At 48.2% G+C, this 23193-nt stretch overlaps 1 protein-coding gene across 2 annotated transcripts in view; it reads left to right on the forward strand.

Annotated features, from left to right (window-relative positions):
• Positions 1–23193, forward strand: part of LOC139262635 (G protein-coupled receptor kinase 6-like) — a 188113-nt gene that overhangs the window by 140570 nt on the left and 24350 nt on the right. For both annotated transcript variants that reach the window (XM_070877790.1, XM_070877798.1), the window contains 3 exons: positions 4568–4660; positions 12424–12487; positions 15293–15433. In XM_070877790.1, the coding sequence (XP_070733891.1) occupies positions 4568–4660; positions 12424–12487; positions 15293–15433 (298 nt within the window). The remainder of the gene's footprint in view (positions 1–4567; positions 4661–12423; positions 12488–15292; positions 15434–23193) is intronic.

Consider the following 23193-nt stretch of genomic DNA (forward strand, 5'->3'; position numbering starts at 1 on the left):
GAAACCTGCTGCCCTTACCCGGTCAGGGACCTGTAAGTGACTCCAGTCCCATACCGACATAGTTGACTCTTAATTACCCTCGGAGGTGGCCCAGCAAGCCACTCTATAGAGGAGATACTGTATTTACTCACGGGTGTGAAACTCGACAATCGCCTTCACAGAAATGTATTGCTTTTTTTTTTCTCCCCTCTTTTCACACGGGTGGGGTTACTTTCCACCGATTTTTATATTTAGCCTGAGTGATGGTTTCATTTTTAGTCAGTTGTGCAACTGGATAGTTTTGGTGGCCGCCAATTGCTGGTCCGATTAATGTCGTAGCAGAACCTGTCGCATCGGTGTAATTGCAGTGAGAGGAACTTACTTCAGCAATGGGTGTGGTAACTGGGCCTAGTTGCCCGCGGCGGGATGCGAGCTGTCAGCTGAGCAGCGCCCTTTGGTGAGGTGGTGAGAAAGCTGAGGGCAGCCATTGATTGGGAAGGTCAAAGGTCCACATTGTGGCAGGAGAGGTCAAATAGATCAAAGTTACCACAGCCATTGTGCACACCACATGCTCGACAGGGACTGCGCCGTTGAGTGCGGCTGGCGGCTGAAGTGATGGCCAGGACATTGTTGAACAGTTGCGGGATTCGGAGGCCCAAGCGTCGTCTGAGCTGGTCAAAGGCTCACTGCAGTTGGAATCGCCGGAGCAACTGAGTCGGCAAGTGCGGAGCGAGAGTCCAGTTGGAGGGCCCTTGGTAGTAGAGAGGTCGACCTAGAAGGTGGGATGGGGATGGGCAGTGGGCCCTTGCAGCACGGGTTTTAGGGGAAGGAAGGTACTTTGGGGGGCTCAAAGTTAGAGCCAGAAAGGGCTTAGACAGTGGGAGGAGGCGGTTGAGGTCGAGGGAGGGAGAGTTGAAGGATGGCAGCAGATGGCCAGAGGGAAGGTTTATTCCATCCGTCATCTTAAATACAGATCATCGTGACCATCTTTAAAAAAGGGGACAAGTCCGACTGCGGCAACTGCAGAGCAATCTCCCTGTTATCAGCCACTGGGAAGGTCATCACTAGAATCTTCCTCAACCGTCTTCTCCCAGTGGCTGAGGAGCTTCTTCCGGAGTCACAGTGCGGATTCCGTCCACTACGGGGTACAACAGACATGATCTTTACGGTGTGACAATTGCAAGAGAAATGCAGGGAACAGCACTAAGCCTTGCACATGGCCGCCTTTGACCTTACAAAGGCCCATGACACTGTTAACCGTGAGGGACTATGGAGCGTCCTCCTGTTTAGGCTGCCCTCCAAAGTTTGTCGGCATCCTCCGCCTGCTCCACGATGACATGCAAACCGTGATCCTGACCAACCGATCCATCACAGACCCAATCCACGTCCAGACCGGGGTCAAGCAGGGCTGTGTCATCACGCCAACCCTCTTCTCGACCTTCCTCGCTGCAATGCTCCACCTCACACTCAACAAACTCTCCGCTGGAGTGGAACTAAACTACAAAGCCAGTGGGAACCTGTTCAACTGTTGCCCTCTCCAGGCATATCCAAGGAAGTCCCATCCTCTGTCATCGAGCTACAGTACGCGGACGACGCTTGTGTCTGCGCACATTCAGAGACTGAACTCCAAGTCATCGTCAACATCTTCAGAGGTGTACGAAAGCATGGGCCTTACACTAAACATCCGTAAGACAAAGGTCTTCCACCAACCTGACCCCACCACACAGCACTATTTACCCCCCCCCCCCCCCCCCCCACCCCAGTCATCAAGATCCATGGCGCGTTCCTGGAAAAAGTGGACCACTTTCCATACCTCGGGTGCCTATTAACAGCAAAGGCAGACATCGATGATGAGGTCCAGCGCAGCCTTCGGCCGCCTGAGGAAGAGAGTTTTTGAAGATCAAGCTCAATCTGACCAAGCTCATGGTCTACAGGACTGAGTGATACCCGCCCTCCTGTATGGCTCAGAGACTTGAGTACAGTAGATACCTCAAATCGCTGGAGAAATACCATCAACGATGTCTCCGCAAGATCCTGCAAATCTTCTGGGAGGACAGACGCACCAACGTCTGTGTTCTCAATCAGGCCAACATCCCCAGAATCGAAGCCCTGACCACACTCGACCAGCCCCATTGGGCGGGCCACGTTGTTCGCATGCCTGACACAAGACTCAAAGTAAGCGGTCAACTTGGAACTCCGACATGGCAAGCGAGCCCCAGGTGGGCAGAGGAAACGTTTCAAGGACACCCTCAAAGCCTCCGTGATAAAATGCAACATCCCCACCGGCACCTGGGAGTCCCTGGCCAAAGACCGCCCTAAGTGGAGGAGGAGCATCTGAGAGGGCGCTGAGCACCTCGAGTCTCGTCACAGAGAGCATGTTGAAATCAAGCGGAAGGAGCGTGCGGCAAACCAGACTCCCCCACCCTCCCTTCCATTCAACCACTGTCTGCCCCACCTGTGACAGAGACTGTAATTCCTGTATTGGAATGTACAGCCACCTGAGAACTCGCTTTCAGAGTGGAAGCAAGTCTTCCTTGATTTCGACCGACTGCCTATGATGATACTGGATGAGTAATCCAGAGGCCGCCTGTACATGATCCAGAGACATGAGTTCAAAATCCCACCACGGCAGCTGGGGAATTTCAATTCAGTTAATCAAATAAATCTGGAATGAAAAGCTAGTGTCAGTAATGGTGACCGTGGATTGTCGTAAAAACCCATCTGGGTCACTAATGTCCTTCAGGGAAGGAAATCTGCCGCCATTACCCGGTCTGGCCTGTGTGACCCCAGACCTGCAGCCATGTGGTTGACTCTTAACTGCCCTCCGAAATTGCCCATTCAGCAGGGGCTCGAAGGGCCGAATGGCCTCCTTCTGTGCTGTAACCATTCTAAGGTTCCAGTTGCATCAAACCGCTGTATAGAAGACTGACTGCAGCGGTTCAAGAAGGCGGCTCTCCACCACCACCAAGGGCAACTAGGGATGGGCAATAAATGCCAGCCTTGCCAGTGACGCCCACCTCCCAGATATGAAAAGAAAAAAAAATGAACCCATGGACAGTGACGGGAAGCTTACTCAGATTTTTAATGAGAGAGATTTGGCAATGACTTCAGAAAATGTAATGACTAATCTGTATAGCCTAGAAAATGATTTTTCAACAGGAACCCTGTCTGGTTTCCTTTTGCTAATATGCGTCATTGAAGCGAGCTGCTCTCTACCAATTGGCTTTTATACTCCGTGAATGTTGTCGCATTCTTCTGACCACTTCCAATGGACCTGTTTTTTTTTTTCAACAGCTCATTCAGTGGATGTAACGCTGTAGCCAAATTTGGTAGGAACTTCCCATAATAGTTCAAAAGACTCAAAAATGCTTGAAGTTCAGTGACATTCTTGGGAGTGGGTGCATTTCTGATTGCATCCAGCTTTTCCTTGGTTGGATGTAAACCATCTTTATCAACTCTGTACCCTAAGTATTCCACTGAGTTTTTAAATAACTCCCATTTACGAGCAGTCACTCGTACTCTGCTTCTCTAGCTGTTTGAGGACTTCATTCAATATGTTATGAATTTGCCTGTTTGGTGATGAAATTAGTATGTCATCCAAATAACATGCTACCCCTTCAATACCTTGCACTCTGTACCTTAGTTGAGAACTAAAACGTAGTCTTGGGTCACCCGATCACTGCTTCCTGTCGACCTTCTCGACTCCCTCTCTTCTTATTGGCAGTGCCCCACACTATGGGTCTTGGTATCACTCTCACCTCGGGGGAGGTAGTGGTTCCAAATCATAGAATCTTGCAGCACAGAATACAAGAACATCAGAAACAGGGGCAGCAGTAGGCCATTCGGCCCCTCGAGCCTGCTCCGCCATTCAATAAGATCATGGCTGATCTCCTACCTCAACTCCACTTTCCCCGCCCGATATCCTTTGATTCCCGTAATATCCAAAAATCTCTGTTCAGAATGGAGGCCATTCGTCCCATCGTGCCTGTGCCGGCTCTTTGAAAGTGCAATCCAATTAGTCCCACTCCCCCTCTCGTTTTCACAGTCGACCAGTCGTGCTTTAATGTCAAAAGTAGGAATTTGTTGGCAAAAGGAAGAATCACCACAATTGGAAATCCCTGCCAGGTCAACAAATCTTCACTCGTTTATGATTTGGCAGACGCACTCTTGGCGAAATTATTTCCATCCCATTTAAGAAGTGCCTGCAGTTCACTCGATGCCCTGTTTAGAGGTGGAAACCTGCCATCCTTACCCGCTCTGGCCTGTTTGTGGCACAGTCCCACACAAACGTGGTTGGCTCTTAACTGTCCTAAAATGTCCGAGCGAGCCAAACACATGCATCAGGTTTTTTTTTAAAAAGCACTACAAAGAATTCAACGGTTGTCAGGGCAACTCGGGATGGGCAGTAAATGCCGGCCTTGCCAGCGACGCCCACATCCTGAGGAACTAATAATTTTTTTAAGTGTTCATAGTGCCATCAGTTTAGTTGTAGTAAAACGTTCAGTCTTCCAGGTGATACTCTTGTTGTAATTGTTAGAACTTTATTTGCGTCTCGTCGTGTTTTAATTTCTCCAAATTTTAATTGCAGAGTTGTCCATGATTACCTCAGTGGCGGACCATTTACAGAGTACCAAGAAAGTATGTACTTCTCGCGATTCTTGCAGTGGAAATGGTTGGAAAGGTAAGGAACATTTTTTTTTACATTAACGATGCTTGCTGACATCTAAGTTGATCAGAACGTAAGAATTAGGAGCAGTAGTAGGCCATACAGCGCCCCGAGCCTCCCCCGCTATTCAGTGAGATCATGGCTGATCTTCGACCTCAGCTAGGGGTCTGGTCGTATAGTTGTTATGTTACTAGTAATCCAGAGACCTGGACTAATGATCCGGAGGCGAGAGTTCAAATCCCACCACGGCAGCTGGGGAATTTAAACGCAGTTAATAAAATAAATCTGGAATAAAAAAAGCTAGTGTGGGTAATGGTGACCATGAAACTACCAGATTGTGGGGGAAAACCCAACTGGTTCACTGATATCCTTTTTAGGGAAGGAAATCTGCCGTCCTTACCCGGTCTGGCCTACAGGTGACTCCAGACCCACAGCAATGTGATTGACACTTAACTGCCCTCTGAGCGAGACACTCAGTTGTACCTTACCGCTACAACAAAGTCAGCACTGCTGGAGTACCTTCACCGTGCGGACTGCAGCGGTTCAAGGCGGCGGCTCACCACCACCTTCAGTGTTGGGGAAATTGGGTTTGAAGGCTGATAAATCCCCAGGGCCTGATAGTCTGCATCCCAGAGTACTTAAGGAAGTGGCCCTAGAAATAGCAGATGCATTGGTGATCATTTTCCAACAGTCTATCGACTCTGGATCAGTTCCTATGGACTGGAGGGTACCTAATGTAACACTACTTTTTAAAAAAGGAGGGAGAGAGAAAACGGGTAATTATAGACCGGTTAGCCTGACGGGGAAAATGTTGGAATCAGTTATTAAAGATGAAATAGCAGTACATTTGGAAAGCAGTGACAGGATCGGTCCAAGTCAGCATGGATTTATGAAAGTGAAATCATGCTTGATAAAATCTTCTAGAATCTTTTGAGGATGTAGCTAGTAGGGTGGACAAGGGAGAACCAGTGGATGTGGTATATTTGGACTTTCAAAGGCTTTTGACAAGGTCCCACACAAGAGACTGGTGTACAAAATTAAAGCACATGGAATTGGGGGTAATGTACTGACATGGATAGAGAACTGGTTGAACATAAGAACATAAGAATTAGGAACAGGAGTAGGCCATCTAGCCCCTCGAGCCTGCTCCGCCATTTAAAAAGATCATGGCTGATCTGGCCGTGGACTCAGCTCCACTTACCCGCCCGCTCCCCATAGCCCTTAATTCCCTTATTGGTTAAAAATCTATCTATCTGTGTGAGACAGGAAGCAAAGAGTTGGGATAAACGGGTACTTTTCAGGGTGCCGCAGAGCTCAGTGCTGGGACCCCAGCTATTTACAATATACATCAATGATTTAGATGAAGGAATTGAGTGTAATATCTCCAAGTTTGCAGATGACACTAAGCTGGGTGGCGGTGTGAGCTGTGAGGAGGATGCCAAGAGGCTGCAGGGTGACTTGGACAGGTTAGGTGAGTGGGCAAATGCAGTATAATGTGGATAAATGTGAGGTTATCCGCTTTGGTAGCAAAAACAGGCAGGCAGAATATTATATGAATGGTGACAGATTAGGAAAAGGGGAGGTACAACAAGACCTGGGTGTCATGGTACATCAGTCATTGAACATTGGCATGCAGGTACAGCAGGCAGTGAAGATGGCAAATGGCATGTTGGCCTTCATAGCTAGGGAATTTGAGTCTAGGAGCAGGGAGGTCTTACTGCAGTTGTACAGGGCCTTGATGAGGCCTCACCTGGAATATTGTGTTCAGTTTTGGTCTCCTAATCTGAGGAAGGACGTTCTTGCTATTGAGGGAGTGCAGCGAAGGTTCACCAGACTGATTCCCGGGATGGCAGGACTGTCATATGAGGAGAGACTGGATCGACTGGGCCTTTATACACTGGAGTTTAGAAGGATGAGAGGGGATCTCATAGAAACATATAAAATTCTGACGGGACAGGTTAGATGCAGGAAGAATGTTCTCGATGTTAGGGAAGTCCAGAACCAGGGGACACAATCTAAGGATAAGGAGTAAGCCATTTAGGACTGAGATGAAGAGGAACTACTTCACTGAGTTGTTAACCTATGGAATTCCCTACCGCAGAGAGTTGTTGATGCCAGTTCATTGGATATATTCAAGAGGGAGTTAGATATGGCCCTTACGGCTAAAGGGATCAAGGGGTATGGAGAGAAAACAGGAAAGGGGTACTGAGGGAATGATCAGCCATGAACTCATTGAATGGCGGTGCAGGCTAGAAGGGCCGAATGGCCTACTCCTGCACCTATTTTCTATGTTTCTATGATCTTATTGAATGGCAGTGCAGGCTCGAAGGGCCGAATGGCCTACTCCTGCACTTATTTTCTATGTTTCTGTTTCTATGTTTCAAGGGCAATTAGGGATGGACAATAAATGCTGGCCTTGCCAGCGACGCCCACATCCCACGAACACAAAAAAAAATTCAATTTTTCCACATCCCTTGATTCCCCTAGAGTGCAAAATATGTATCCATCTCAGCCTTGAATATACTCGATGATTCAGTATCCACAACCCTTTGGGGCAGAGAATTCCAAAGATTCACAACCCTCGGGGAGAAAGAAATTCCTCCTCATCTGTCACTTAAATGCCCGACCCCTTATCCTGAGACTGTGCCCCCTCGTTCTAGACTCTGCAGTCAGGGAAAACCGCCTCTCCGCATCCAACCTGTCGATTGCCCTCAGAATCTTGTATGTTTCAATGAGATCCTTACTACTAGGGGAATCAAGGGGTATGGTGAGAAAGCAGGAATGGGGTACTGAAGTTGCATGTTCAGCCATGAACTCATTGAATGGCGTTGCAGGCTAGAAGGGCCGAATGGCCTGCTCCTGCACCTATTTTCTATGTTTCTATGAGATGCCTTGTTTAGAATGTAAAGCAGTGCCTGATTGGGCGAATCCTTTCCTGCAGTCCAGGTTAGTTTGCGAAGGGATTCGGTTCAACCCAGTGTCTAGTCCCGCTGGCTCAGAGACCTGCTCTGTTTAGACTGTGAGCTGGTTTTTGGATTACTGGGCTTTGGGGGGAGGGGTTAAATAGCGGTGGTCTCCCTGAAAATGGTCCCCTTCTCCACCAGTGGGACACGTTACCCTCCGCAACTGTTCCCTTGCTGCCCGATGGTGGCCAACCTCCTTTTGATGTTCCCATGAGCACATCACCACGTGCTCCGATCTATCCATTTTCTTCAATTCACCCTTTCTTCAGTAACAGTTTGATTATCACTTCAGACATTTTTACTGTCTGTTTTACGGACGACTTTCTGATAATTTTGGTCTGTTGTACCTATAGACTTGGCTCCTGGCTAGCCTCCCAAATTTTACCCTATGTAAACTTGAGGTCATCCAAAACATCGGCAACCCGTGTCCTCACTCGCACCAAGTCCTGCTCACCCATCGCCTGTGCTCACTGACCTTCATTAGCTTCTGGTTAAGCAACGCCTCAGTTTCAAAATTCTCACACTTGTTTATAGATCCCTCTATGGTCTCGCCCCTCCCTGTCTCTGTAATCACCTCCAGCCTCCCCCAGCCCCCCGAGATATCCTCAAATTCTGCCCCATTGAGCATCCCTGATTATAATCACTCAACCATTGGTGGCTGTGTCTTCAGCTGCCTGGGCCCCGAGCTCTGGAACTCCCTGCCTAAACCTCTCCGCCTCTCTACCTCTTGTTCCTCCTTCAAGAAGCTCCTTAAAACCTACTCTTTGACCAAGCTTTTGTTCATCTACCATAATTTCTTCTTATCTGGGCTTGGTGTCAAAGTTGTTTTTATCTTATAATACTCTTGTGAAGCGCCTTTGGACGATTTACTGTGTCACAAGACTCCCAAAACAAGCGCTCTACTCGGAGCTCCTACACAGTAAGCGGTCCCCAGGTGGATAGAGGAAACGTTTCAAGGACACTCTCAAAGCCTCCTTGATAAAGTGCAACATCCCCACCGACACCTGGGAATCCCTGGCCCAGGACCGCCCTAAGTGGAGGAAGAGCATCCGGGAGGGCGCTGAGCACCTCGAGTCTCGTTGCCGAGAGCATGCAGAAATCAAGCGCAGGCAGCGGAAGGAAGCGTGCGGCAAACCAGATTCCCCATCCACCCTTTCCCTCAACGACTGTCCCACCTGTGACAGGGACTGTAATTCCTGGAGTTAGATGTGGCCCTTACGGCTAAAGGGATCAAGGGGTATGGAGAGAAAGCAGGAAAGGGGTACTGAGGTGAATGATCAGCCATGATCATGAATGATGGTGCAGGCTCGAAGGGCCGAATGGCCGACTCCTGCACCTATTTTCTATGTTTCTATGGACTGTACAGTCACCTGAGAACTCACTTTTACAGTGGAAGCAAGTCTTCCTCGATTCCGAGGGGCTGCCTGTGATGTCAAAGGCGTTAAATAAATACAAGTTGTTTATTTACGCGTATAAATTAATTTTGCTTTCATGCATTCCTTTGTGTTTGGTTCCCCCCTCCCCCCAGCCCACCATTGTTGTCACCGCACTGTTTCCAGCTCGGTGGACCTCTCCAAGTGATGGTTCATGGCCATTGCCAAGGCTGCTGTGCAAATCCAATTGACAGCCCTGGGTTGACACTGGTTTCTGTGCAGTGAGGTGGGTGTCGCACAATGGTGCATAATACCCTGCCAAACCTATCCAACGGGGAGGGGGAAAATTGGCTGTTGATGGCGCTGATATATTCATTATAAGGGAGATCACCAAAGGCCATTGCACCCGACAACTTGTTGATGGATGTCAACCTCGCCTGTCCATTTTCTCGCTATGTTCTTCAATTCCCCCCCCCCCCCCCCCCCCCCTTCCTCCAGTAATATTATCGCTTCAGCCCGTTTTACTGTCTGTTTCAAGGGCTTCTTTCTGGTCATTTTGATCTATTGTCCGGTGGTCGTGAAAGGCGTTACATAAATCCAAGTCTCACGTTCTTTTATTTACAAAAACCACCTGCCTGGCTTTTAGACTCTCACAGCACAGAAGGAGGCCATTCGGCCCATCGTGCCTGTGCCGGCTCTTCGAACGAGTGATCCGGTTAGTCCCACTCCCCCATCCCATTCCCCACCGCCCTGCAAATCTCTCCTTTTCAGAGTATTTCTCCAATTCCCATTTGAAGGCAACACATTTTCAACTTGCTATGTTTGTTTTATAAAAAAAAATCTATGCTCACCCCTGGTTCTTTTGCCAATGACCTTAAATCTGTGTCCTCTGGTTACTGACTCTTCTGCGAGTGGAAACAATTTCTCCCTATCTACTCTGTTGTGTATGTATAATGTATGTATGTATCCTGTACACTCAATGTACAGTTACATGAGACCACTGAATGTATCTTCACACTGTGTATACACTATACCTGTACCACCAGAGGGTGCAACTGGTGGAGACTTAGAGGTCACCTGCACACTGCAGGTAACCAGGTATAAAAGGGAGTTCACCTTACTGTATCCTCATTCAGGAGCTGCAATAAATGGACTAAGGTCACAACAGTTCAAGTGCAATACCTTACCTCGTGGAGTCATTACTAGAGTGCTTACAGACACAATATACTCGACCGAAACCCTTTATGATTTTTAAAACCTCTGTTAAACCTCCCCTTAACCTTCTCTGCTCGAAGGAGAACAATCCCAGCTTCTCCAGTCTCTCCACAAAACTGCAGCCTGTCAGCCCTGGTAGCGTCCCTAGTATCTTAAAATGTGGTGACCAGAATTGGACACCAGACTCCAGCCTCGGTCTAACCAATAACTTATAAAGGTTTAGCATAACTTTTTTTTTATTTGTTTATGGGATGTGGGCGTCGCTGGCAAGGCTGGCATTTGTTGCCCATCCCTAATTGCCCTCGAGAAGGTGGTGGTGAGCTGCCGCCTTGAACCGCTGCAGTCCGTGTGGTGAAGGTACTCTCACCGTGCTGTTAGGGAGGGAGTTTCACGATTCTGATCCAACGACGATGACTGAACGGCGATATATTTCCAAGTCAGGATGGTGTGTGACTTGGAGGGGAACTTGCAGGTGATGGTGTTCCCATGCACCTGCTGCCCTTGTCCTGCTAGGTGGTAGAGGTCGCGGGTTTGGGAGGTGCTGTCAAAGAAGCCTTGGCAAGTTGCTGCAGTGCATCTTGTAGATGGTGCACACTGCAGCCAGGGGGCGCAGGTGGTGGAGGGAGTGAATGTTGAAGGTGGTGGATGGGGAGCCAATCAAACAGGCTGCTTTGTCCAAGATAGTGTTGAGCTTCTTGAGTGTTGTTGGAGCTGCGCTCATCCAGTCAAGTGAAGAGTATTCCATCACACTCCTGACTTGTGCCTTGTAGATGGTGGAAAGGCTTTGGGGAGTGAGACACTCCTTGCTGTTGTACTCTGTGCCTCTATTTACAAAGCCCAGAATTCTGTATGCTCAATTAACAGCCTTATCAACATGCCACCTTCAAAGACTTGCGTTCGTGAATCTCTCAGGTCTCTCTGTTCCTGCACCACCTTTAAAATTGTACCATTTAGTTTATATCACCTCTCCCTGTTCTCCCTACCAGGTGTTAATGATTACCTCTTTGAATCCATTTTTACTATCTGTTTCAAGGGCCGTTTCTGGTCATTTTGACCTATTTTTAATCCTTTGTTTACAAAAATCTTCAGTGGGCCTTACACAATTACATAGCACAGGGGGAGGCCATTCGGCCCATCATGCCTGTGCTGGCTCTTTGAAAGAGCGATTGAAGTCGTCCCACTCCCAAGCTTTTGGTCACCTGTCCTAATATCTGTGTGACTTGGTGTCACATTGTGTTAATGTTTCTGTGAAGTGCCTTAGGATGTTGTACTACGTTAAAGACATTGTATAATGCAAGTTGTTGTCATTGAGACCACCTACAGCTGTGACATCCAAAATCCGGAATGTTCCAGAATCCGGACACCGGGCCGATCCGTGGCGGGGTCGTTCGGAAAACGGAAAATGTTCCGAAATCCGGCCTCCCTCGGCCCGACCTCGCGAGGACCCCAATGATCCTGAGGCCCCGATCCCGATCCCCTGACCTCCGGCGTCCCACCCCCTACCTACCTTCCTTGGCCCAGGAAAAAAAAAGTTCTGAAATCCAGAAATGCCCGGAATCCGGAATGGCCTTGGTCCCAAGGTTTACGGATTTCGGACGTCACACTTGTATTAACTTTTTTTTTAAACAAAAAAAACTTCTCTAATTTTCCTTTTTGCTTTTATCATTTTTATCTTGTATCCTCAATATTTGAATCCTTCACTACAGTGAACAATTCACCTGACTCGTTTATCTCTGTAGCCTCCCCCAGCCCCACAACCCTGATGTCAGCGCTCCTCCAATTCTGGCCTCTTGAGCATCCCCGATTATAATCACTCCACCATTGGTGCTGTGCCTTCAGCTGCCTGGGCCCTCAGCTCTGGAATTCCCTCTCCATCTTTCTACCCCTCTCTCCTACTTTTAAGACGCTCCTTCAAACCTACCTCTTTGACCAAGCCTTTGGTCGCCTGTCCTAATATCTCCTTATGTGGCTTGGTGTCAAATTGTGTTTGATTGAAGCGCCTTGGAACATTGTACAGGTACTACATTGAAGGCACTATATGAATGTAAGTTGTTGTTGTCCCAATAGCTCCCACCTGCACAGCCAGGGAGACATGAGTCTGTAGAAGCACCAAAGGTTGTTCCCTTGCATTGACTGCGAGAGTACAGTTTGTACCCTTGGACTCTGACTTGACTTTCCTCTCCTGCCCGACATTAATGGCTTCCCTTGTCGTCTTTTCCTCTGTTAGGCAACCTGCAACGAAAAATACTTTCAGGCATTATCGCGTGCTGGGAAAAGGCGGATTTGGCGAGGTGAGTACAGTAATCGTGTTTGTGGTTGAATGAATCACTGAGGATCTTTCTCGCGTCCTATGTGGGTGTTTTAATTTACTCGTTTACCTGTCGCTGGTGTGGCTGGAATTTATTGCCCTTGAGAAGGTGGTGGTGAGCCGCCGCCCTGAACCGCTGCAGTCCGTGTGAAGGTACTCGCACGGTGCTGACTTTGTCGTAGTACATATCGGCCAGACCGGGTAAGGATGGCAGATTTCCTTCCCTAAAGGACAAGAGTGAACCAGATGGGGTTTGAACGACAATCCGCTAGTCACCATTACTGACACCAGCATTTTTATTTAAAATTCCAGTTTTATTTAATTAACCTGAGTTTAAAATTCCCCAGCTGCCGTGGTGGGATTTGAACTCTTGTCTCCAGATTATTAATCCGGCCTCTAGATTACTAGTCCAGTAACATAACCACTATGCTACCGTACCCTATAGATGCAGGTGTGATGACCACTTCCCCCTGTGCGAAAGGAAAGGTTAATTCCCACGCGTTGCCTCTCGTGCTTAGTCCTGAGTGACTTTAGACAGTCTTACAACAGCTCGACCCATAAATATAAGAACATAAGAATTAGGAGCAGGTGTTGGCCATATGACCCCTCGAGCCTGCTCCACCATTCAATAAGATCATGGCTGATCTGATCCTGGCCTCAACTCCACTTCCCTGCCTGTTCCCCATAAACCCTTCACGTTCAAAAATCTGTCTCCACCTTAAATATATTCAATGACCCAGCCTCCAAAGCTCTCTGGGGCAGAGAATTCCACAGATTTACAACCCTCCGAGAAGAAATTCCTCCTCATCTCAGTTTTAAATTGGCGGCCCCTTATTCTGAAACTATGCCCCCTAGTTCTAAATTCCCCCACGAGGAGAAATATCCTCTCTGCATCCACCTTTTTAAGCCCCCTCAGAATCTTTACATGTTTCAATAAGATGCCCTCTCATTCTTCTAAACTCCAATGAGTATAGGCCCAACCTGCTCAACATTTCTTAAGTCAACCCCTTCATCTCCAGAATCAACCTCGTGAACCTTCTCTGAACTGCCTCCAATGCAGGTAATATCCCTCCTTAAATAAGGAGACCAAAACTGTACGCAGTACTCCAGATGTGGTCTCATTTACACCCTGTACAGTTGTAGCAAGACTTCCCTACTTGTTATGCATCGTTCAGCATTGAGGGACCTTGGAGAGGCGAGTGACAGTAAATGTTGCCGAGCCGACCATTGCACAGCTTAGTGGTGTCTTCTTGGTTCACCTCAGTGGAACTCTCTCCTCTGGATCAGAAATTTGGATTTGAACCCTGCGCTCAAGACATGGGTTAAAAAGCGAGAGAGGGAGAGAATGGCCGCAAAATTCGATGCCGGCCCATTTGGCGGTGGTAACAGCCGCGAGGCGGGAGTTCCCGCGCAAGATGCGGAGGTCCGGCACCGTGACCTATATATCGCGCTGCACTTCCTGTGGGGAATGGGTTGGGGGGGGTGGGGGGGGGGGGGAGTAAAGCCACGTGAAGTTCGCAGCGCTACGCGGTGGGATGTGTACAGCTGGCGGATAGACGGGGCCCTCCCCTTCCATTTAAAGGGGAGGGCCAAGCTGGCAACTCTGCAGGAGGGGGACTGGGCCACCCCTGGGCCACCAGGGAGTGGGATGCCTTGGCAGCACGGATCCAGCGATCGACCAACAAGAAGGCCGCCACCATGGTCGGCCATTTTTTTTCGTGCCGCACCTCCCCTTTAATTATCGCTCCGCGAGCAGCCGACAAACCGATACGCGCCCCGTGAAGCTGTTGCGGGCATTGCCGGCGGCAGCTTCACTGGGCGTTACCAGATTTTAGTCCTGGGGGTGAAAACCGGTCGCTGTGCCCAAGGGGCGCTAACAGGAGGTGCAAACACCCTCAATTTTACCCCCCATAGATTGCATTTCTATAGCGCCTTTCACAACCTCAGGACGCCTCAAAGCACTTTGCTGCCAATGAAGTACTTTTTTGAAGTGTTGTAATGTAGGAAACGCGGCAGCCAATTTGCGCACAGCAAGCTCCCACAAACAGCCGTGTGATAATAAGAACATAGGAAATAGGAGCAGGAGTAGGCCATTTGGCCCCTCAAGCCTGCTCTGCCATTTAATATAATCATGGCTGATCTGATCCTGGCCTCAACTCCACTTCCCCTTGTCTCCCTTATCTTTCAAGAATCTGTCTCTCTCCACCTTGAATACATTCAATGACCCAGCCAACGATCAGGTAATTTGTTTGTGATGTTAGTTGAGGGTTGGCCCAGATACCGGGGATAACTCCCCCGCACTTCTTTGAAATAGCCCCATGGGATCTTTTACATCCAACTGAGAGGCTGATGGGGCTTCGGTTTAATGTCTGATCCGAAAGACGGCCCTCCGACAGTGGTGCAGCATTCCCTCAGTACTGCACTGGGAGTGTCGGTCTGTATTATGCGCTTGGGGTCTCCGGAATGGGGCTCGAACCCACAACTGTCCAGCTTCCGAGGCGAGGGTGCTACCGTCTGAGCCACGGACTGACACTGCTGAGGGGAGTACGGATGGAGTGCAGCATTATCAGAGGTGCTGTGTCCTCTGACATCACGTGCCAAGCCAATGTCCTACCTGCCTGATCAGATGGATGTTACGGATGTCAATAATATACAAAGCAGAGCTAGGAGTTCTGCTGCCTTGCTCAACCTTCCTCCCTCAACCCGAACCAATCCGATGATCCGATTGAGACTAATTGTGCTTCACTTGTTTCTTTTCCCCCCCCCCCCCCCCCCCCGCCCCACCCAGGTGTGCGCTTGTCAAGTGCGTGCGACGGGGAAAATGTACGCCTGTAAAAAGCTGGAAAAGAAGAGGATAAAAAAACGGAAAGGAGAAACCATGGCATTAAACGAAAAGAAGATTTTAGAGAAAGTTAACAGTAGATTTGTTGTAAGTCTGTGTCTATATTATGAATATATATTTTGTTCTGCTCAAACCGTGCTTCAGTTCAAAGGCTTCACGCTGGGTCTTTTTACATTGGCTCCCGGTTAAGCAACGCCTCGATTTCAAAATTCTCATCCTTGTTTTCAAATCCCTCCATAGCCTCGCCCCCTCCCTATCTCTGCAATTTCCTCCAGCCCCACAACCCCCCACCCCGAAATATGTGCTCCTCTAATTCTGCCTTCCTGAGCATCCCGGATTATAATCGCTCAACCATTGGTGGCTGTGCCTTCTGCTACCTAGGCCCCAAACTCTGGAACTCCCTGCCTAAATATCTCCGCCCCTCTTTCCTCCTTTTAAGATGCTCCTTAAAACCTATTTCTTTGACCAAGCTTTTCGTCACCTGCCCTAATTTCTCCTGATGTGACTCGGTGTCAAATCTTTTGTCTTGTAACACTCCTGTGAAGGGCCTTGAAACGTTTCACTATATTCAAGGCACAGGATAGCTCAGATGAATCTGTGGCTTCAGGAGTGGTGCAGAAGGGAGGGATTCAAATTCCTGGGACATTGGAACTGGTTCTGGGGGAGGTGGGACCAGTACAAACCGGGCAATCTGCACCTGGGCAGGACCGGAACCAATGTCCGAGGGAGAGTGTTTGCTAGTGCTGTTGGGGAGGGGTTAAACTAATATGGCAGGGGGATGGGAACCTATGCAAGGAGACAGAGGGAAATAAAATGGAAGCAGAAGCAAAAGATAGAAAGGCGAATAGTAAAAGTGGAGGGCAGAGAAACCCAAGGCAAAAAACAAAAAGGGCCACATTACAGCAAAATTCTAAAGGGGCAAAGCGTGTTAGAAAGACAAGCCTGAAGGCTATGTGCCTCAATGCGAGGAGTATTCGGAATAAGGTGGACGAATTAACTGCGCAGATAGCAGTTAACGGGTATGATGTGATTGGCATCACGGAGACATGGCTCCAGGGTGACCAAGGCTGGGGACTCAACATCCAGGGGTATTCAACATTTAGGAAGGATAGACAGAGAGGAAAAGGAGGCAGGGTGGCATTGCTGGTTAAAGGGGAAATTAATGTAATAGTAAGGAGGGACATTAGCTTGGATGATGTGGAATCGGTATGGGTGGAGCTGCGGAATACCAAAGGGCAGAAAACGCTAGTGGGAGTTGTGTACAGACCACCAAACAGTAGTAGTGAGGTTGGGAACAGCATCAAACCAGAACTAAAGGATGCGTGCAATAAAGGTACAGCAGTTATCATGGGCGACTTACGTATTGATTGGGCTAACCAAACTGGGAGCAATGCAGTGGAGGAGGATTTCCTGGAGTGCATTAGGGATGGTTTTCTAGACCAATATGTCGAGGAACCAACGAGAGAGCTGGCCATCCTCGACTGGGTGATGTGTAATGAGAAGGGACTAATTAGCAATCTTGTGCGAGGTACTTTGGGGAAGAGTGACCATAATATGGTAGAATTTTTTATTAAGATGGAGAGTGACGCAGTTAATTCAGAAACTAGGGTCCTGAACTTAAGGAAAGGTAACTTCGACGGTATGAGGTGTGAATTGGCTAGATTAGACTGGCAATTGATAAATAGTTGATGGTGGATAGGCAATGGCAAACATTTAAAGATCACATGGATGAACTTCAACAATTGTACATCCCTGTCTGGAGTAAAAATAAAATGGGGAAGGTGGCTCAACCGTGGCTAACAAGGGAAATTAAGGATAGTGTTAAATCCAAGGAAGAGGCATATAAATTAGCCAGAAAAAGCAGCAAACTGGAGGACTGGGAGAAATTTAGAATTCAGCAGAGGAGGACAAAGGATTTAATTAAGAGGGGGAAAATAGAGTACGAGAGGAAGCTTGCTGGGAACATAAAAACTGACTCAAAAGCTTCTATAGATGTGTGAAGAGAAAAAGATTAGTGAAGACAAACATAGATCCCTTGCAGTCGGATTCAGGTGAATTTATAATGGGGAACAAAGAAATGGTAGACCAATTGAACAAATACTTTGGTTCTGTCTTCACGAAGGAAGACACAAATAACCTTCCCGAGGTACTAGGGGACCGAGGGTCTAGTGAGAAGGAGGAACTGAAGGATATCCTTATTAGGTGGGAAATTGATTTGATTGAAAGCTGATAAATCCCCGGGGCCTGATAGTCTGCATCCCAGAGTACTTAAGGAAGTGGCCCTAGAAATAGTGGATGCATTAGTGATCATTTTCCAACAGCCTATTGACTCTGGATCAGTTCCTATAGACTGGAGGGTAGCTAATGTAACATCACTTTTTAAAAAAGGAGGGAGAGAGAAAACGGGTAATTATAGACCGGTCAGCCTGACATCAGTAGTGGGGGAAAATGTTGGAATAAATCATTAAGGATGAAATAGCAGCGCATTTGGAAAGCAGTGACAGGATCGGTCCAAGTCAGTATGGATTTGTGAAAGGGAAATTATGCTTGACTAATCTTATGGAGTTTTTTGAGGATGTAACTAGTAGAGTGGACAAGGGAGAACCAGTGGGTGTGGTGTATTTGGACTTTCAATAGGCTTTTGACAAGGTCCCACACAAGAAATTGGTGTGCAAAATCAAAGCACATGGTATTTGGGGTAATGTACTGACGTGGATAGAGAACTAGTTGGCAGATAGGAGGCAGAGAGTCGGGATAAACAGGTCCTTTTCAGAATGGCAGGCAGTGACTAGTGGGGTGCCACAGGGCTCAGTGCTGGGACCCCAGCTCTTTACAATATATATTCATGATTAAATGAAGGAATTGAGTGTAATATCTCCAAGTTTGCAGATTACACTAAACTGGTTGGTGGTGTGAGCTGTGAGGGGGACGCTAAGAGGCTGCAGGGTGATTTGGACAGGTTAGGTGAGTGGGCAAATACATGGCAGATGCAGTATAATGCGGATAAATGTGAGGTTATCCACTTTGGGGGCAAAAACACGAAGGCAGAATATTATCTGAATGGCGGCAGATTAGGAAAAGGGGAGGTACAACGAGACCTGGGTGTCATGGTTCATCAGTCATTGAAAGTTGGCATGCAGGTACAGCAGGCGGTGAAGAAGGCAAATGGCATGTTGGGCCTTCATAGCTAGGGGATTTGAGTATAGGAGCAGGGAGGTCTTACTGCAGTTGTACAGGGCCTTGGTGAGGCCTCACCTGGAATATTGGGTTCAGTTTTTGGTCGTCTAATCTGAGGAAGGACGTTCTTGCTATTGAGGGAGTGCAGCGAAGGTTCACCAGACTGTTCCCCGGGATGGCTGGACTGACCTATGTGGAGAGACTGGATCAACTGGGCTTTTGTACACTGGAGTGTAGAAGGATGAGAGGGGATCTCATAGAAACATATAAGATTCTGACGGGACTGGACAAGTTGGATGCGAGAAGAATGTTCCTGATGTTGGGGAAGCCCAGAACCAGGGGACACAGTCTTAGGATAAGGGTAGGCCATTTAGGACTGAGATGAGGAGAAACTTCTTCACAGAGTTGTTAACCTGTGGAATTCCCTGCTGCAGAGAGTTGTTTTTGCCAGTTCATTTGATATATTCAAGAGGGGTTTAGATATGGCCCTTACGGCTAAGGAGATCAAGGGGTATGGAGAGAAAACGGGCAAGGGGTACTGAGGGAATGATCAGCCATGATTTTATAGAATGGCGGTGCAGGCTCGAAGGGCCGAATGGCCTACTCCCGCACCTATTTTCTATGTTTCTATATAAATACAAGTTGTAGTTACACATTTCACCACCTGCTACACATTTGAAGCTAGTTTTCATCCTCTTTCCTCCACAGGTGTTACAACATCAACTTGCATTTAAATGGCGACTTTAGGTTGCGTGGTGGTGGGAGGTTGTGTGCGAGAAGGTGCAGAAGGGCCCAGGATGTTCTTGGTGCCCCGGGTTCCAGTACAGGTTGAACCTCCCTTATCCAGAACTCCCTTATCTGGAACCACCCCTCGTCCAGAACCATTCCCTGCCACCGGTGGCGCATGCGCAGAACTCCGACATGAACAAATTGAAGTCCCTCCTCGCTGTCGACTCCTGCAATCGCTGGCTGACCTCGATCCAGCCCCCACCCCACCCCCCCACCATGATCTCTCTGCCGCACTCCCAGCCCCAAGCCAGTCGGCCCCGATATCCCCTTGCTCAGTACCTCTACCATCCAATTTAACATGATCACCCCTCATCCGGACAAATCCCTTATCCGGCCAGGTCCCGAGGGTTCTAGATAAGTGAAGTTCAACCTGTACTACTTCACCCGACACTGCTGTATTCCCCACTAACCCAATGCCCGCACCCCCCCCTCCCCCACATTCCCCTAGCAGATAGGGTAGATTCCAGCTTGGCAAACCAAAGATAGCTAACCAGCACCCTCTGCTGGTAGACTACATGGTTTCACCTGTTCAAACACCAGCTGAGTACATACAACTGCACAAGATATGGAATCCCTCGGGCTATGCTATCGAGGCTTCAGTAACTGGGGTGCCTCCCTGCAGGAAGAGAGCGTACACTCTGTGTCAGGCAAACACAGACTCTTAATCTGGAAACTTGAGCTCAGCCTAAACTCTGCTGCCCGTATGCTTCCTGCTCACTCATCACCCCTGTGCTTGCTACATTGGCTTCCGGTCTGGCAACCTCTCAGATTTAAAATTCTCATCCGTGTTTTCAAATCCCTCCATGGTCTTGCCCCCTCCCTATCTCTGTAACCTCCACCAGCCCTATATCCCTCAGATCTCCATGCTCCTCCAGTTCTGGACTCTTGTGCATCCTCGATTTTACTCACTCCACCATTGGCGGCTGTGCCCTCAGCTCTGGAATTCCCTCCCTAACCCTCTTCGCCCCCCCTCTCCTCCTTTAAGACGCTCCTTAAAAGCTACCTCTTTGACCAAGCATTTGGTCGTCTGGCCTAATATCTCCTTATTGTGGGCTCGGTGTCAAATTTTTGTCTGATAACCGCTCCTGGGAAGCGCCTTGCGACGTTTTACTGCGTTAAAGGCGCTATATAAATGCAAGTTGTTGCCGTGTGGGTTTCTAAATGATTGGGTTAGGAGACTCGATTAAAACTTTGGGCAAAAGTGCAGGCACCCGGCTGACTGAGAGAAAAATCCCCGGAGAAGGCTTCTTAAAGGAGCAAACCGAAATTAACCAATGGCATGTGATGCGTCTCCTGCATGCTGATCACGAGCCAATAGAATAAGTTGAACTTTGATATACTGCAAGCATTTTAAACGTAGGGCCGTCGGGCTGTAATGTATTTGCTTCCTGGGTTCTTTGCTTAAGAATTCATAGCAACACATTGCTATGACGAGCCAGTTGGTTTATTAACAAAGGTTTAACAATCACACTACACATTACCAGTTTGTCCACTAGGCTCACAACTGCATACCTCATTGTGGATGACGAGTCTTGTGAATATCACTTGACTGGCTGAGCCACTCACACTGCAACAGCTCTGCAACTATTTTGCAAGAAACAATTAAATCAAGTGCCCCCTGATTAAAGAGGGGGAGGGGGAACACCAAACACTTTCAAACAAGTATCCCCTTTTTTTTTTGAGGGCACTAAAACACAAATTATACAAGTGCCCCCTGGCTAAAAGGGAGGGGCACTAAAACCGGCACATTACATCAAATTAAAATTTGGTTGCCGGGGGTGATGATGCACTCCAGTCCCTCCGGTGCCCACCTCTCGCGGAAGGCCGTGAGCGTACCGGTGGACACCACGTGCTCCATCTCCAGGGACAACCGGACTCGGATGTAACCACGGAAGAGAGGCAGGCAGTCGGGCTGAATGACCCAAATGTTTCTGCCCGGTAAGCCTGTGAGCAGACACACAGGTACATACATTACAGACGCAATCCAGGTGGCTTCATCACATGACCTCCAATCGCCCTGCCCCACCCTCCCCCACTCACATCATTGGCCGCCCGACACGTCCATCCTCGCAGCCCCGCCTTCTTCCCCCAGCCAATTGGAAAGCCGGATACACTTTTCGTTACCCAATTGGATGAGTTTTAACTGTGAGCCAAACGGCCTCTACTCCCACCCCCCAATATTATTAGAACTGATGAAATATCGTGTTCAATGAAAGTTTTAATTTAATTAAAGAAAGCCACCTTTTATTTTAATGTTCCTATGATTTTTCTCCCATGGGGTTTTGCTTGCGGCCGTGCCCTGGTGATTAGCGAATAGTTCCAGGAGACACCAGTGCAACCCTAGAGGAGTTGGCATGGCAACCAGATAGGGGATTTATCTGGCACTTCGAATTAACACAGTTGGAGTTTTTTTTTCATTAGAATCCAGCCCTCACCGCCCCCCCCCTCGCCATTCCTGGTACAGTCCATCGTGGATTTCTTTTGACACATTAAAAATTTTAGAATTATCCAGTTGTAACTTTTTTATTTATTCACTCACGGGATGTGGGTGTCACTGGCAAGGCCGGCTGCCTTTCGCCCATCCCTAATTGCCCTTGGGAAGGTGGTGGTGAGCCGCCCGAAACAATTGAGTGTCTCGCTGGGCCATTTCAGAGGGGCTGTTAAGAGCTAACCACGTTGCTGTGGGTCTGGAGTCACATATACGCCAGACCGGGTAAGGACGGCAGATTTCCTTCCCTAAAGTACATTCGTGAACCAGATGGGTTTTCCCGACAATCCGGTAGTTTCATGGTCACCATTACTGATACTAGTTTTTTTTTTTAAATTCCAGATTTATTGAATTAAATTTAAATTCCCCAGCTGCCATGGTGGGATTTGAACCCTAGACTCCCGGATTATTAGTCCAGGCCTGTTGATTACTAGTCCAGTAACACAACCGCTATGCTGCTGATCCCCAAAATAACGTGGGAATTTGGCCATTTGGTACTAAAAATGGATTTGAATTAAGAAGCTGATGTCAATTAAATTTTGAGTTGAGAGGAGTGGACTGTAGCAAAAAAGTGGGGAGTGGGAGGCGATGGGAAAGGCAGTGGGGGCCATCCTGTGGTGTAAATGGGTTTGCTCTCCAGTGAGTGGAAGGAATAGCGCACGAATATAGAATCATAGAAAATTATGACACGGAAGGAGGCCATTCATTCAGCCCATCGTGTCCGTACCGGCTGACAGAGCTACCCAGCCTAATCCCACTTTCCAGCTCTAGGTCCGTAGCCCTGCAGGTTACGGCACTTCAAGTGCACATCCAAATCATTTTTAAATGTGGTGAGGGTTTCTGCCTCTAACACCCTTTCAGACAGCGAGTTCCAGACCTCCACCACACTCGGTGAAAAAAATTCTTCCCCAAATCCCCTCTAATCCTTCTATCAACTACTTTAAATCTATGCCCCCTGATTGTTGACCCCTCTGCTAAGGGACATAACATAAGAAATACGAGCAGGAGTAGGCCATACGGCCCCTCGAGCCTGCTCCACCATTCAGTAAAATTATGGCTGATCCGATCATGGACTCCGCTCCACTTCCCCACCCACTCCCCATAACCCCTTATCCCCTTATCATTTAAGAAACTGTCTATTTCTGTCTTAAATTATTCAGTATCCCAGCTTCCACAGCTCTCTGAGGCAGCGAATTCCACCGATTTACAAACCTCAGAGGAAATTCCTCCTCATCTCAGATTTAAATGGGTGGCCCCTTATTCTAAGATCATGCCCTCTAGTTCTCGTCTCCCCCACCAGTGGAAGCATCCTCTCTGCATCCACCTTGTCAAGCTCCCGAATAATCTTTTCGGTCCTTCCTATCCACTCTATCTAGGCCCTTCATAATTTTAT

Source organism: Pristiophorus japonicus, chromosome 1 (genome assembly GCF_044704955.1).
Source record: "Pristiophorus japonicus isolate sPriJap1 chromosome 1, sPriJap1.hap1, whole genome shotgun sequence".
Classification (NCBI taxonomy): Eukaryota; Metazoa; Chordata; class Chondrichthyes; family Pristiophoridae; genus Pristiophorus; species Pristiophorus japonicus.